The sequence below is a fragment of the Perca flavescens genome, chromosome 1 (assembly GCF_004354835.1).
Source record: "Perca flavescens isolate YP-PL-M2 chromosome 1, PFLA_1.0, whole genome shotgun sequence".
Lineage (NCBI taxonomy): Eukaryota > Metazoa > Chordata > Actinopteri > Perciformes > Percidae > Perca > Perca flavescens.
In genome coordinates, this window is record NC_041331.1 from 36,735,065 (window position 1) to 36,748,944 (window position 13,880).

The 13,880-nt window shown below is 44.6% G+C and overlaps 1 protein-coding gene across 3 annotated transcripts in view; it reads left to right on the top strand.

Annotated features, from left to right (window-relative positions):
- Positions 1-13,880, top strand: part of lrp4 (low density lipoprotein receptor-related protein 4) — a 140,325-nt gene that overhangs the window by 56,373 nt on the left and 70,072 nt on the right. For all 3 annotated transcript variants that reach the window (XM_028573797.1, XM_028573805.1, XM_028573814.1), the window contains exon 2: positions 7,569-7,715. In XM_028573797.1, the coding sequence (XP_028429598.1) occupies positions 7,569-7,715 (147 nt within the window). The remainder of the gene's footprint in view (positions 1-7,568; positions 7,716-13,880) is intronic.

Sequence of the window (13,880 nt, forward strand, 5' to 3'; positions counted from 1 at the left end):
AAAGAAGGGAGGCATCTGAAGGGGAAGTGTGAAGAGGGGATGGTGGAAAGACAAGACTGAGGAGAAAGAGAGGGAAATGAAAAGAAAGAGGCCATTAATTTAGTGCTGTGGGAGGGATCTGAAGGTTACTGAGCTTTCTCTGCCAGACCCTCCTGGGTTGACTGATGCCTTTGTGAGGGGGCCAGGAACCACACACACACACACACACACACACACACACACACATAACACACATGCACGTTCCAAGAAACTCTGGGTCTGTTGCGGCAGGCCAGTTTTAGCAAAATAGGGGCGCACACACACACACACACACACACACACACACACACACTGACACAGACACAGATGGCCATTAATGGGCTTCAAAGTGAGAGCAAAATGGGAAACCTTTATTTATTTCCTGTCCTGGATGTGATTTGTTGTGATGCGTCTAAAAATGTGGTGATTCTGTGTTTTTCCCTACTGTGGTGGGAAATCAGAGCAGAGTGTACAGAACGTATAGACTGTGTGTGTGTGTGTGTGTGTGTGTGTGTGTGTGTGTGTGTGTGTGTGTGTTTGTGTGTGTATTTTTGGATACCGTGTTTGTCTGTGTACATATGCACACTGTCAGCGAAAAGGGGCATATTAAAGGGCCAGTAAGCAATGTGTTGGGTTAAAGAAAAATATTCTGTATTTAATGTTAAAGAAATGAAAAAAAATGAAATGAAATGAACCATCACCTTATCGTGGTGGAGAGGTTTGTGTGTCTCTGTGAACCTGAGGGCTGTGTTGTCTGGAGCTTTGTGCTCCTGGTAGGGTCTCCCAAGGCAAAGTGGTCTCAGGTGAGGGGCCAGACAAAGAATGGTTCAAAAACCCCAATGAAGAAGCAAGGTAGAGATGGAGTGACCCTGCCCGGAGGAAGCCCGGGGCCCCGTCTGGAGCCAGGCCCAGACGGCGGGCTCGCCGGGCGAGCGCGCCTGGTGGCGGGTTTGCCACGGAGCCCGGCCGGGCACAGCCCGAACAAGCTACGTGGCTCCCATCTCTCCAGCCCATGGGCCCACCACCTGTGGGAGGAACCGTTGGGGTCGGGTGCGATGCCACATGGGTGGCAGTGAAGGTCAGGGGCCTCAACGGACCAGACCCGGGCGGCAGACGCTGGCTCTGGGGACGTGGAACGTCACCTCTCTGTGGGGGAAGGAGCCGGAACTGGTGCGGGAGGTGGAGCGCCACCGGTTAGATCTGGTGGGGCTTACCTCTACGCACAGTCTCGGTTCTGGAACCATACTCCTGGATAGGGGTTGGACTCTTTTCTTCTCCGGAGTTGCCCAGGGTGTGAGGCGCCGGGCGGGTGTGGGGATACTCACAAGCCCCGGCTGAGCGCCGCTGTGTTGGAGTTTACCCCGTGGACGAGAGGGTCGCCTCCCCACGCCTGCGGGTTGTGGGGGGAAAACTCTGACTGTTGTTTGTGCATATGCACCAAACAGGAGTTCGGAGTATTCGGCCTTCTTGGAGACCTTGACTGGAGTCCTGCATGGGGCTCCAGTGGGGGACTCCATTGTTCTGCTGGGGGACTTCAACGCACACGTGGGCAATGATGGAGACACCTGAGAGGCGTGATTGGGAGGAACGGCCTCCCTGATCTAAACCAGAGTGGTTGTTTGTTGTTGGACTTCTGTGCTAGTCATGGATTGTCTATAATTAACACCATGTTCGAACATAGGGATGCTCATAAGTGTACCTGGTACCAGAGCACCCTAGGCCAAGGTCAATGATCGATTTCATAATCGTTTCATCTGATCTGAGGCCGTATGTTTTGGACACTCGGGTGAAGAGAGGGGCAGAGCTGTCAACCGATCACCATCTGGTGGTGAGTTGGGTCAGGGGTGGGGAAGACTCTGGACAGACCTGGTAAGCCCAAACGTGTAGTGCGGGTAAATTGGGAACGTCTGGAGGAGGCCCTGTCCGACAGACTTTCAACTCACACCTCCGGGCGGAGCTTTTCGTGCATCCCTGTGGAGGCTGGGGCATTGAACCCGAGTGGACAATGTTCAAAGTTTCCATTGCTGAAGCTGCGGCGAGGAGCTGTGGTCTTAGGATCTTAGGTGCCTCAAGGGGCGGTAACCCATTTAACACCGTGGTGGACACCAGTGGTCAGGGAAGCCGTCCGACTGAAGAAGGAGTCCTTCCGGGATATGTTATCTCGGAGGACTCCGGAGGCAGTTGCAGGGTACCGAAGGGCCGAAGGGCTGCAGCCTCTGCCGTGAAAGAGGCAAAGCAGCGGGTGTGGGAGAAGTTTGGAGAAGACATGGAGAAGGACTTTCGGTCGGCACCAAAGTGTTTCTGGAAAACTGTTCGCCACCTCAGGGGGCGGGGAACCATCCAAGCTGTGTACAGTAAGGATGGGACACTGTTGACCTCCACTGAGGAGGTAATAGGGCGGTGGAGGGAGCACTTTGAGGAACTCCTGAATCCGACTAATACGCCCTCTATGTTAGAGGCAGAGCTGGAGGATAACGGGGGATTGTCGTCGATTTCCCAGGCGGAAGTCACTGATGTAGTCAAACAACTACACAGTGGCAAAGCCCCGGGGATTGATGAGATCCGTCCGGAAATGCTCAAGGCTCTGGGTGTGGAGGGGCTGTCCTGGTTGACACGCCTCTTCAACATTGCGTGGAAGTCTGGGACGGTGCCAAAGGAGTGGCAGACTGGGGTGGTGGTTCCTCTTTTAAAAAGGGGGACCAGAGGGTGTGTGCCAATTATAGGGGTATCACACTTCTCAGCCTCCCTGGTAAAGTCTACTCCAAGGTGCTGGAAAGGAGGGTTCGGCCGATAGTCGAACCTCGGGTTGAGGAGGAACAATGCGGATTCCGTCCTGGTCGTGGAACAACGGACCAGCTCTTCACTCGCAAGGATCCTGGAGGGAGCCTGGGAGTATGCCCAACCGGTCTACATGTGTTTTGTGGATTTGGAGAAGGCGTATGACCGGGTCCCCGGGAGATACTGTGGGAGGTGCTGCGGGAGTATGGGGTGAGGGGTCTCTACTCAGGGCCATCCAATCTCTGTATGACCAAAGTGAGAGCTGTGTCCGGGTTCTCGGTAGTAAGTCGGACTCGTTTCAGGTGAGGGTTGGCCTCCGCCAGGGCTGCGCTTTGTCACCAATCCTGTTTGTAATATTTATGGACAGGATATCGAGGCGTAGTCGGGGTGGGGAGGGGTTGCAGTTTGGTGGGCTGGGGATCTCATCGCTGCTCTTTGCAGATGATGTGGTCCTGATGGCATCATCGGCCTGCGACCTTCAGCACTCACTGGATCGGTTCGCAACCGAGTGTGAAGCGGTTGGGATGAGGATCAGCACCTCTAAATCGGAGGCCATGGTTCTCAGCAGGAAACCGATGGAATGCCTTCTCCAGGTAGGGAATGAGTCCTTACCCCAAGTGAAGGAGTTCAAGTACCTTGGGGTTTTGTTCGCGAGTGAGGGGACAATGGAGCGGGAGATTGGTCGGAGAATCGGGCGCAGCGGGGTGCGGTATTGCATTCAATCTATCGCACCGTTGTAGGACGAAAAGAGAGCTGAGCCAGAAGGCAAAGCTCTCGATCTACCGGTCAGTTTTTGTTCCTACCCTCACCTATGGTCATGAAGGCTGGGTCATGACCGAAAGAACGAGATCCAGGGTACAAGCGGCCGAAATGGGTTTCCTCAGGAGGGTGGCTGGCGTCTCCCTTAGAGATAGGGTGAGAAGCTCAGTCATCCGTGAGGAGCTCGGAGTAGAGCCGCTGCTCCTTTGCGTCGAAAGGAGCCAGTTGAGGTGGTTCGGGCATCTGGTAAGGATGCCCCCTGGGCGCCTCCCTAGGGAGGTGTTCCAGGCACGTCCAGCTGGGAGGAGGCCTCGGGGAAGACCCAGGACTAGGTGGAGGGATTATATCTCCAACCTGGCCTGGGAACCTCGGGATCCCCAGTCGGGAGCTGGTTAATGTTGCTCGGGAAAGGGAAGTTTGGGGTCCCCTGCTGGAGCTGCTCCCCCCGCGACCCGACACCGGATAAGCGGACAAAGATGGATGGATGGATGGAAATGAAATGAAAAAGAAAAAAAATGTTCCCCACCTAGAGTTAGTTCAAATATTTTCTTTTATCTTATGCTTTACTGAAAATACTTCTTAGGGCCTCTGAAAGAAGTAAAAATTAGTCTTTGGCTAACTGCAGACACAAATCATGGCCAAATGAAAGTTCTGACAAGGGGCCACAAATAGACGTGTCTTATCCATAAGTGATTACACATCAGGACAGCAATTATAAAGAATTTGTGGGGACAATAAATAAGAATAACCCATATCCCGACAGTTTGCCTGCAAGCAAACTTACATATACTTTATTTCATCAGGAAATCCCATTGAGATCAAGATGTAATTTACAAGTGAGACCTGAGTTCAAAATGAAAATTCAAACAAAATAATACAATCAAATGTAAATAAGAAGTTTAAATTTAAATATCAAGACAGCAGTACTATGCAGGCGTAATTGGAAAACGGTGTATAAAATGATTTCATACAAATAAGTTAAGAGTGGAGAAAAATTAAGAACACATCCAAGACTTAAACTGAAAAATAAAACGAAATGTTGCGTTTTGCTTGTATCCCACGTCCCTGTTTTGAGTGACACCTCTGTTTTCTGTCAGACGGCTACATAGACCAAACGATCATTTTTTGAACTCGTCATGAATCGCTTTATGAATCACTATAGCGATAGGTGTCTGTACAGTCCACCAGCACTGTCAGAGCAGTTGTCTTTTGAGGACGAGAAAGAACCATCAAGGGGAAAATCCACACAAAGAAAAAATCAATCGGTGCAGCTTTTAAAAGACACTCGTCCTATTTATAACACCTCTTGACGCAACTACCTGAGGCTACAGCTGCGTGCTCATGGTCATTATACTTTCTCTCTCTCTGTGACACATACAACACACACATGTTTATGTTCTGACAGAAGAGATTCATTTAATGAAAGCCATTCATATTAAGATTGGACAAGTTTATTGCCCTCAGAAGGTTTATGAAGTCTTATTTCAACATGGTGACATAGCGTGTGGCTGTGTGGAGCGCATTAGTCTGTAGTTTACAGTACACAGCTTGTTGGAGCGGTGATAGAGAAGCTGCATGGCAGACGGCAGCCTAGAAAAAAAATGCAGCGAAATGCCAAACTAAAACAACGAAAGCAGCACATAGCTGAGTTCAGACTGAACTGCCATTTTGTTACCGTTGCAGCATCTTGGTATTACGTTAGAGGCATTATACATTTGGCAGAGGGGGTTAATATTGTCACTGTTCTGCTAGAGAGTTAAAGACTTCACACGTGGATTGGGGTTTGATTTAAGTCACAAAAAGAAGTACTTGAGACTTCATTCCATGAAGACTAGACTTCAAAGCAAAACCGTTTCAATTTCTAGTTTTGACCCAGTCAAATCAAACAAAAATGTATTTAAAAAGAATGGTGTCAGGCAGCATTGCATACCCACACAGCTTGAATATTTAAGTAAGGCCTGTGCGTTGGAAGGGCATGGACTCCTATTTAAAAGCACTATAACAGCGCTTCGAAAAGAAAAGCATTGGTAGACCTGAAAGACTTGCAGTGGACTTGCCCTCAAGGACTTGAGACTTGATTTGGGACCTGCCTTGACAAGATTTGAGACCTGTCTAGGGCTGGGCAATATATCGATATTATATCAATATCGTGATATGAGACTAGATATTGTCTTAGATTTTGGATATTGTAATATTGTGATATGACCATAAGTGTTGTCTTTTCCTGGTTTTAAAGGCTGCCTTACAGTAAAGTGATGTACTTTTCTGAACTTACCAGACTGTTCTAGATGTTCTATTGTTTGCCTTTTCCCCACTTAGACATTATGTCCACATAACTGATGATTATTTATCTAAAATCTAAGTGTGAAGGTATTTTGTTAGAGCACCAATTGTCAACCCTAGAATATCGCCGCAATATCGATATCGAGGTATTTGGTCAAGAATATCGTGATATGTGATTTTCTCCATATCGCCCAGCCCTAGACCTGACAGGCTTTAGACCTGACCTGGACCCATCAAAGAATGTAAAAACTCACGACGTTCCAAACCTTAGTCCCACGTACAAAGGCAGGATGGTCTCCTGTTGTTTCTCCAGCAGGGGAACAACCATTCACATAAGAAATCACCTTTGAATCCCCTGACAAACTTTCCAATATGGGTAGTGATTCAAAGAGCTGGAACCAAGTTTTATTTTTATTTTTATTTATATTATAAATTTTTTTTTTTTTTTAATGGAGTCGCTGGTGGATTTGATGCTGCAGCATAAATCATATCGAGAATCACATTCAAGTTCACTTAACAGATTTTTGCAGGCATGGCTGTGGTTTCCTGAAACTTTTGTCAGACATACAAGTAGGGCAAGTAGGGAATAGTTAGGGAGGACCATTATATCATAGTAAATATAATAAAGTCAGTTTTATTATTCAGCTGGATTTCTGGGTTTGGCCCGAGAACATACAGAACCACCGTCCTGTCGTGTGTGTTACAGTAAACGTCCTCCCAATCGGACTCCTTTGCAGTCAGCCTCCTCTTTCTCCTCCTCCTCCTCCTCCTCCTCCTCCTCCTCTGCTCAATGTTGTGTTGTAGGGGCTCAGAGGCAGGTGTGTGCCCACCCAACCTTTCATTGCCAGACCTTCCTCCACAGTGCTGCGGAGGAAGATCTAGGTAGTCCACACAACATGTCTGGATAGGAGAAAGACGGGCTCTGGTTTATTGGCATTTCTTTAAACCAATCGCAGTCGTCTTGGGCGGCGCTAAGCGCTGGACGCAGCAATGGTTCCGCTGCAAAATAGCCTCAGGAAGGAACTTGTTTTGGTGGAACGTGTGTATGTTCAAAGGTTGTTTTAGTCATAAAACACGTCTAGCTAGCTGTCTGGATTTACCCTGCAGAGATCTGAGGACCGGTTAACCATAGTCCTCAGAAATCCACCGGTGATTAAAATTACAACAAGCGGACTGTGATTTAATACAATCATCTTTTATAGTCAGTGATGAGTAAAATGACTGGAAAATGAGCCAGTTATGTATAGCTTACAGAATCACTATTTGTTTATATGAATTCCAATACAAAACACTAGGGCTGTCCTCGACTAAAGAACTTCTTAGTCGACTAACACTTATACAATTTTGTCGACTAATTGATTAGTTGATTTAATTGACAGAGCTGTGCGCTTTGAGAGGTGGTTAAGACTAGAAAAGCACAATATAAATGTAGTTAATTAACCATCTGTAAAAACTGAGTTTCTCCACAATTAATCCTTCAAAAGCACCACTTTAAATCTTGTGTTTACCATAAATGTGCTCATAAGTTTCTTAGAAATGAGTGATTAAGCATGAATAAGCATAAAAAATGACTAATCGACTAAAGAAATCTTAGTCGACTAAGACCAAAACGACCGATTAGTCGACTAATCGACTAAGAGGTGGCAGCCCTACAAAACACAGTCCTTTACCTGACTGATTGAACATGTCTGATCAGCTCTAACCCTCTCTTCCTCTGTGTGTGTGTGCAGGAGTCCAGGGCAGTGCCGAGTGTTCTTGTGGGAGGAACCACTTTACGTGTGCGGTCAGTGCGTTCGGAGAGTGTACCTGCATCCCCGCCCAGTGGCAGTGTGACGGAGATAACGACTGCGGGGACCACAGCGACGAGGATGGATGCAGTGAGTTTGCAATCCTTGTCTTTTCTCGTTCTCATCCTCCTCTTCTTATTCCTTTTCTCTTAGTTTCGATCTCGCTGTGACTTACCCTAAGATTTATTGACTCTGAATTTGTCCCAATTTGAAACTTGAGTGAAGTGAATGGTACAAGCCTATTTACTGGCTTTGATGGAATTCCTTGCTCCGCGTGGCTGCGCTTAGTTTACTTGGTCTGCGTGATCAAGTGGAAATCGATGATTGCCCAGTTGGTGACCAATGAAGTTGGACAGAGAGTTCTGCATTTCAAAAAGATTGTAATGCAAACTTTTGTCTCCGATTTCAAAACATTTGTCGCAGTTGATTAGAGAACCTGATGTAAGATCTGTCAGCCCTTTTTGTAAAGGTTACTAAAAATGACTCTTTTTAATAACTTTCCACAAAACCATTTTTTCTTTAAGTGTAAGTAGCCAAACTTCTCAAATGGTAAATGATGTAAAAACACAAGCATCTGTCCAATATTTCTGTCTGTCTAAATTAAATCTTCTCAAAATCTTCTTTTAAAAAGTCTGATCACAAACTTACTTTTACATACTTTTGGTTCTACAGACACATTTCGGTCAGTGCCAAAACAGCCTTAGATGTTTATTTCTGTATTTAACATTTTGATATGGGTATTTATGAATGGATGTTTATTTTTTTTACTAATAAAACTTGAAGTTGCTGGTTATACCAGCTTGATAAATGTGGTTGTTAAACAATCAACCAGCAGCTCTACACTGAATATTATCATGGTTCCTTTGAGCAAAACCATAAACTCAAACCAAGATTTTTTGCTCCGTTTTCCTGCATAAATAGTCCAGAGTAGTACGAAAAAATATAACTGGGCCCATATGGATCCCATCATCACCCAGTGAAACAGGGAATGGGTCAGTGGTCCAGGCGGGGGTAGTATTTCTGAAGCAGAGGCAGCGTGAGGCGCTCTGCGTGATGTATGCCCCGTGCAGAAAAATGCTTGAGTGACTTCTGGCACCAGACGGTGTTTGGCTGGAGGGAAGTCTTGGCAGCAGAGCCAGACAGGAGTATTTTCCTGCAGAGCATGTCAGTTTGTCAAGTAGAGGAGATCTTCACCAGCTCCTCTTTTACACTTCTGTGTATTGATGTGAAATGTCAATGTGAGGCTCGTCTTTTTTTTCTTAGAGAAGCAGATGCTGCCCTTTTGTTTGACACTTCCTAAGCCTCTTTGAGGTGTGTGTGTGTGTGTGTGTGTGTGTGTGTGTGTGTGTGTGTGTGTGTGTGTGTGTGTGTGTGTGTGTGTGTGTGTGTGTGTGTGTGTGTGTGTGTGTGTGTGTGTGTGTGTGTGTGTGTGTGTGTGTGTGTGTGTGTGTGTGTGTTTTCTGTCTCCATCAGTCTTCTTCTGTCACATTAAGCTAGTTAGGGGTTGGGAGAGGGGATGCTAAGTGTTATTGATCTCCAGCCAGTTGAATGTTCAGCGAGAGCCTGATCGCCGCGCTATCGATCCGTGGTGCGTTACTTATTTAAGGAGACACGTGGAAGCAGCTGACAGATATCGGAGCATCTCGCTGGACCTTCCTAATCCATTAGTACTGTCTGATCGATCCTCTGCTCCACCGCTCTGCAGCCGCACGGCTCTAGGACTCACTCCATTCAATCTCGTAACCACGGAGCTCATATCATACAGAGATTCATGCTGTGCAGAAGCCATACGTTTGATGATGAAATGATGAATACTTTTAGAGCTCAAGTCTACAGCACACACCAATTTTTTGGCAACCTGTGATGTGGGATTGCAACTAGAAGTCACTTTGTTTTGAAGGGGAACGGGCCAAAAAGGTCGGGAACTGGTTTGAGTTATAGACTTAACAATGAATCGATTTATCACCTAATAATACAGTATATGAATCCCTTGGTAACTCAAAAGATCAGTTTAGAGTAAATCCAGTTAGAGAAAGGCGTCAGATTTTAATAGTTCCCAGCTCAGTATATTGTGGTTTTATGATACTGAAATGTATTTATGTAATTGCACTGTAAAAGACCAACTAGTAGGGACAAGAGATACAAATTAGCAATAGCTATAGACTCTCTGTGCACCACATCAGTTTCATGCTCTGATTTGGATGTTAAATAGCAGCGTCCATATCATTTCAAATACATTTGTGTGTGTGCGCTTGCTTTTGAAAATGAATGAGATCCTGTGTGTGTGTGTGTGTGTGTGTTTGCATGGTGTGTTTGTGTGTCACTGAGGAGGGCGGAGGCCCACGTGACTCGCCTTCTATTACACTGATTGAATCAAGCAAGTGGGATCGTAAAACCATAGAGTGACATTTTATGGTTTTTAATGACAAATTGAATTGAGAGAGAGAGAGAGAGAGAGAGAGAGAGAGAGAGAGAGAGAGAGAGAGAGAGAGAGAGAGAGAGAGAGAGAGAGAGAGAGAGAGAACACAGACATCTCTTTTCAGCAGAATTGTAGCAGTGCAGTTTGTGGCATCCAGCCTCTGTCTGAACTTTAACTTATTTATCATTTATACCAATTTAACAATTTCCAGAGAAAGCACAATTGTCCTGACTCACCCTGGAGGAGTGTGTGTGTGTGAGAAATTCCGGAGAATAGGAGCGGAGGCAAAGTGGCCGACTGTGGCTATGAAGCTATCCGTGTAAACTTCTGATCTAATTACGATGTGGGAATCATGTGGAAATTGTGTAGTGCACATGTGGCTGTTGTGTGTGTGTGTGTGCAGTGCTTGTGTCGTGTGACTGCGTTCCCCCATTTAAAGTTTCATAGCTGCACAGAGACTGAAGAGGGAGTTGCAGAAGAGTTGATGAGGGACTGAGAAGAACACGCACAAATTCTCTTTGTACGTGTGTGTGTGTGTGTGTGTGTGTGTGTGTGTGTGTGTGTGTGTGTGTGTGTGTGTGTGTGTGTGTTTGAGTAAATGATAAATCATGTGGTGGTGTGAATGTTATAGTGGGAACTCTATCTAACTCTAAAGGAGTTGTTGGTGTGTGACGGTGAGGAGGAAATGGTCTTTACAGCCGGCCGCTCTCCTCCTTACCCCACATTTTACATCCGTCTGTTTGTAGGGGGAGGGGGGCTCTTTCCTTGGGGATCATGAATCTACCCATTTAAAGACAAACATTTAGTTAAAGGACCAAACCATAGTGTCTCACTATATTTAAATCCTGTATTCAATACGTTTTCACCGATCATCTTTAAATGACAGCAGGAATAATACATCCAGAAATGTAAATCTGTACTGTTTTATTTTCCTTCAGAGTGAACATTGATCGTGATTATTACATTATTTTTGTCAATGTTATGTTATCATTTAGATCAGGGATTTTCAACAGGGGGTCCGGGACACCTAGGGGGTCCTCAGAGTCAATGCAGGGGGGCCCTCCAAATTATTTTTAATTTTGGAAAGTTTATAAAACCATGCCAACAATTATTAGACTATTTTAATAGTATTCTATGCAAAAAAGGTATGTATAAAGGCTTTAGGCCGCCCTTCATGTTATTGTAGGCCCAGTTTATTATGCAACTTCATTTTATACAGTACAGTGTTTCTTTTTAGGATTTTTTTTTTTTAGCAGTGGGGGCAGGTCTGTCTAAACAACAACCCCTTTTTGTACAGCCCTATTTCTGATACCGTGGGGGCATAAATTTAACCATGGTGGGCCGCCACTACAAAATCAAGATAGAGGAAACACGGCAGTATATTTAGTAGGGGGTCCCTGCTCCATCTCTCTTTCGGTTAAGGGGTCCTTGGCTTAGAAAACGTTGAAGACCCCTGGTTTAGATGGTAATTAAGGCTGGGCAAAACACATCAACATCAATATATGAGGCTAGATACCGTCTTCAATTTTGGATATAGTGATATGACGCAAGTGTCGTCTTTCCTGGTTTTAAAGGGTGCATTAAAGTAAAGTGAAGTAATTATCCGAATTTACCAGACTGTTCTAGCTGTTTTATTTTTTTTACCTTTACCCACTTATTCATTATATCCACAGTACTGATGATTCTTTATCAAAAATCTCATTTTATAAATGTTTTGTGAACTCACCAATCGTCAACCCTACAATATTTCAGAATATCGACATTGCATGTAGGGCTGCACGATAGCAGGAAAATATGCGATAACGTTTGTTGAATAACGTGACCGTAATACTTGCGATAAATAAACAGATATTTAAGTGTACTCAGTTCTGCTGCTTTCAGTATTCTGCTTAAATACAACATATTGTTGAGTTTAAAGGAAAGGAAATCATTTCCTCCTTTTTTTGTTTTTAACAAATTGAACACTGAATTGAGCTTAAAAGGCACCACTAAAAAATGGAATGACAGTTACATTTTAAAGTGCAGTTTTCTGACGATATTTTTTTTTCAACTAACACAAAAAATCTCTGGGTGTCTTTTGCAATATGTCGCAGCCTTTCGCGATATGGTTATCTGATATATCGTGCAGCCCTAATTGCATGTATTTGGTCACAAATATCATGATATTTGACTTTCCCCATTTCGCCCAGTTCTAACGATAATGCAGTTCAAGAGTAAATTGATTTAAAAAAACAAAATGCATTGCTTTGGGGGCAGATGTCCATCTCCCCAACCAAAAGTTGAGCCAGGTTTAAATGTTTTGGCAGAAGACCCTGTTCCTCCTGCGTTGGCAGCCCCCCCGCTGGGTAAACAGACTGAATGAGGAGGCCGCATTTTTCGCACAGGACTGAAGTCTGTCTAAACGCAGCCTTTCTATCGAAGGAAGACGATGCACGGATGATCTTTGTGAGCCACAGTGCAGAAATAGAACACAGAATTAAGCGCTTGGTGCAAAAGATGTTAAAAGATTAGATTGCTTAGCATGGTTACATGATACAGGTGTCTATGCCTCACTAGTCGAAGAGCAGGAGGAGCGCGTTGCAGGGTCACACATCTCAAGGACAGGACTCTAATTAGCCCTGAAGAAATTAATAACACCCGCTTTTTTCATTAATCCAGCTGTCTGGGCTCAGGGGGGGGGGCGTACATCGCTCCGGGTGGCACATGGACTGAATAACACACTTCACTATGTTTGATTACAGGCTAAATGTATGAGCTGTGAGAGACTCTGCTCCATTAGAGAAATATATGTTTACATTCTTGGCACTCAGCTCCACGTCCATAAACCCTCATCAGCAGGAGAAGGAAGGTTACATGCTGCCTTTGTGAATCTGGTTCCTATGGAAGCGTTCATTGTGTTGAAAGCTGCACAGTGAGAGGAGGCCAACTGAAGTGGAAAGGGACTGAAAAGGGAGAAGGATAGAAAAAGTGACGCAAAGGAAAAAGCCTCATGTTGTTCGTAATCCACTCTCTACCTCACCGAAGCTACTCTGTCGTTTTATGTAAACGGAAAGAAAACACCAAGTTTTGTCGTATAGTAAAAGCATAATGCAAACAAGTATAGTTTTATAATTGTTACCTTTTTTTTAAAGATTACTTTTTGGGCATGTTTGGCTTCATTTGACTTGTTGACAGATGCCCTGTAGTTTACTGTGATAGTATGAATAAGTGTGGGCGACGAGGCTTTGTAAAACTGCAATCACTGTGGTCGCACAATATGTATTTTGGAACCAAAATCTACAATAATTCATCATGTTATGACTTGTTGATCCCATTCAGACGTCTACTTAAAGACTTTTGTCTCATAATGATTTATATTCTTAAAAGTCTCTTATAACTTGTGTTTTATTACCCTTGTTTTTTTATACTTGTCTTAAAGTCACTTCCAAGTGGAATGGTCTTAAAAAGATCTTAAGAAGTCTCAAAGGAAATTTTTTTTCTCTTTTTCTAACCTGGATGTTATTTTTTGTAGTTTTGGCCCTCACTCATACAGTTCCATTTTTTTTTTTTGTATGTGCAATTGATTTATCCACGATGCACCCAGAACCGTGTGTTTTCCTCTGAATGTGGCCTTCTGAACTCTACAGATACCCTGAAAGCAGACATGGCCAAAAGTCTAATTGAGTCTGACTTATGTTTTTGTCTCCTCTCATATCTGTATCTCAGTTTCCCTGATCTCTCCTCCCAGTTCAAGGCAAGGAAATGTATTAACCCACTGATCTAAGATGTTCATAACAACCGTAACCACAGCAGATAAGACTTGATAACCTTGGAAGACTTGTATACATCTTCTGTTG